This window comes from Trichechus manatus, unplaced genomic scaffold (genome assembly GCF_000243295.1).
Source record: "Trichechus manatus latirostris isolate Lorelei unplaced genomic scaffold, TriManLat1.0 scaffold00171, whole genome shotgun sequence".
In the NCBI taxonomy this organism is placed as follows: Eukaryota; Metazoa; Chordata; class Mammalia; order Sirenia; family Trichechidae; genus Trichechus; species Trichechus manatus.
Window position 1 is genome coordinate 4,164,510 of NW_004444107.1, and position 1,573 is coordinate 4,166,082.

The 1,573-nt window shown below is 40.3% G+C and overlaps 1 protein-coding gene across 1 annotated transcript in view; it reads right to left on the minus strand.

The window, feature by feature from the left end:
* The window catches only part of PRSS12 (serine protease 12), a 92,740-nt gene that overhangs the window by 22,529 nt on the left and 68,638 nt on the right, over positions 1–1,573 (minus strand). Inside the window, exon 9 of the mRNA XM_004386802.2 lies at positions 784–989. Within this exon, the coding sequence (XP_004386859.1) occupies positions 784–989 (206 nt within the window). The remainder of the gene's footprint in view (positions 1–783; positions 990–1,573) is intronic.

Consider the following 1,573-nt stretch of genomic DNA (forward strand, 5'->3'; position numbering starts at 1 on the left):
TTGTCTCACATACTTTGGACATGTTATCAGGAGGGACCAGTCCCTGGAGAAGGACATCATGCTTGGTAAAGTAGAGGGTCAGCAAAAAAGAGGAAGGCCCTCAATGAGATGGATTGACACAGTGGCTGCAATGATGGGCTCCAAGCATAGCGACAATTGTGAGGATGGCACAGGACTGGGCAGTTTTTCATTGTGTTGTACCCAGGGTCGCTATGAGTTGGAACTGACTCGATAGCACCTAACAACAAACAACAACAATACCGAAAGACTACTTCTTATTTTCCTTAAATCTTTAAATTTCAGAGGACAGAACCTACAAAAGATGATTTTCTTTTTGCAATCCTTTTTAAAACTATCCCTATTGTTTAAAAATATTACTAAGAACGAAAGAAGTGCCTTTCAATGATTCATGTTTATATTTTCATCTCGTTTCTTCTTTTAACGAAGAAAATCTCAATTCTGATTCTTTAAGGATAGCAACAACTCTGGCAGTTTTTACTACATCCAAAGAAGGAATGGTATGGAAATGGCTGAAAGTGTAAAAAGTGGAGGATCCCAGAGACTATAAGGTTCTGTAAATCCATTCCAGCCTCTAGACCTTGCTTTCATGGTAAGCCTCACCTAGGGAAGTGGGTCAAGAACCACAGTCTTTAAATACTAGCACAAGGAACAAGGGATTTTATAAATTCTTGTTGCATGAGATTTTTGTTATCAAAGTACTGCATATAGAAGTGAACTTGGGATTAGTATTCTTTGCCTTGTATAGGGCCCCAGAAGCCTTACCTTTATTACTGCTAGTTGATGCTTTCTTGCCAAAATAATCACAAATAACTCCTGCATCTTCACTGTGACGACAGTTGTGTCTTCCAATATCTTGTTTAATGCAGTCAGCCAAGGACCTCTCATTTCCTGTGCACTTCACATTATCCACATGGATGGGTCCTTTGCCTTCCCCAAAATAAGCCATGGTTCTTGCTCTGGCAGGACCCCTGGAAACAGAGTATTCTTGAGGATGTGGAGATTCAGTTAATCATACATCTGAATAAACAACATACACTCTCATTCTATTATACTATTTAATTTTTATACACTAAAATTATCATCTATATGTATATATATAGTATATATATATATATATATAAACCAAACCCATTGCCATTGAGTCGATTCCAACTCATAGCAACCCTATAGGACAGAGTAGATCTGTTCCATAGAGTTTCCAAGGAGCGGCTGGGGGATTCAAACTGCTGACCTTTTGGTTAGCAGCCTTAGCTCTTAACCACTGTTTGTTGTTGTTGTTGGGTGCCTGTCGAGTCGGTTCTGACTCATAGCGACCCTGTGTAAAACAGAACGAAACACTGCCTGGTCCTGCACCATCCTCACAATCGTTATTATGCTTGAGCCTATTGTTGTAGCCACAGTGTCAATCCATCTGGTTGAGGGTCTTCCTCTTTTTCGCTGGCCCTCTACTTTAACAAGCATGATGTCCTTCTCCAGGGACTGATCCCTCCTGATAACATGTCCAAAGTATGTGAGACATAGTCTCGCCATCCTTGCTTCTAAGGAGCATTCT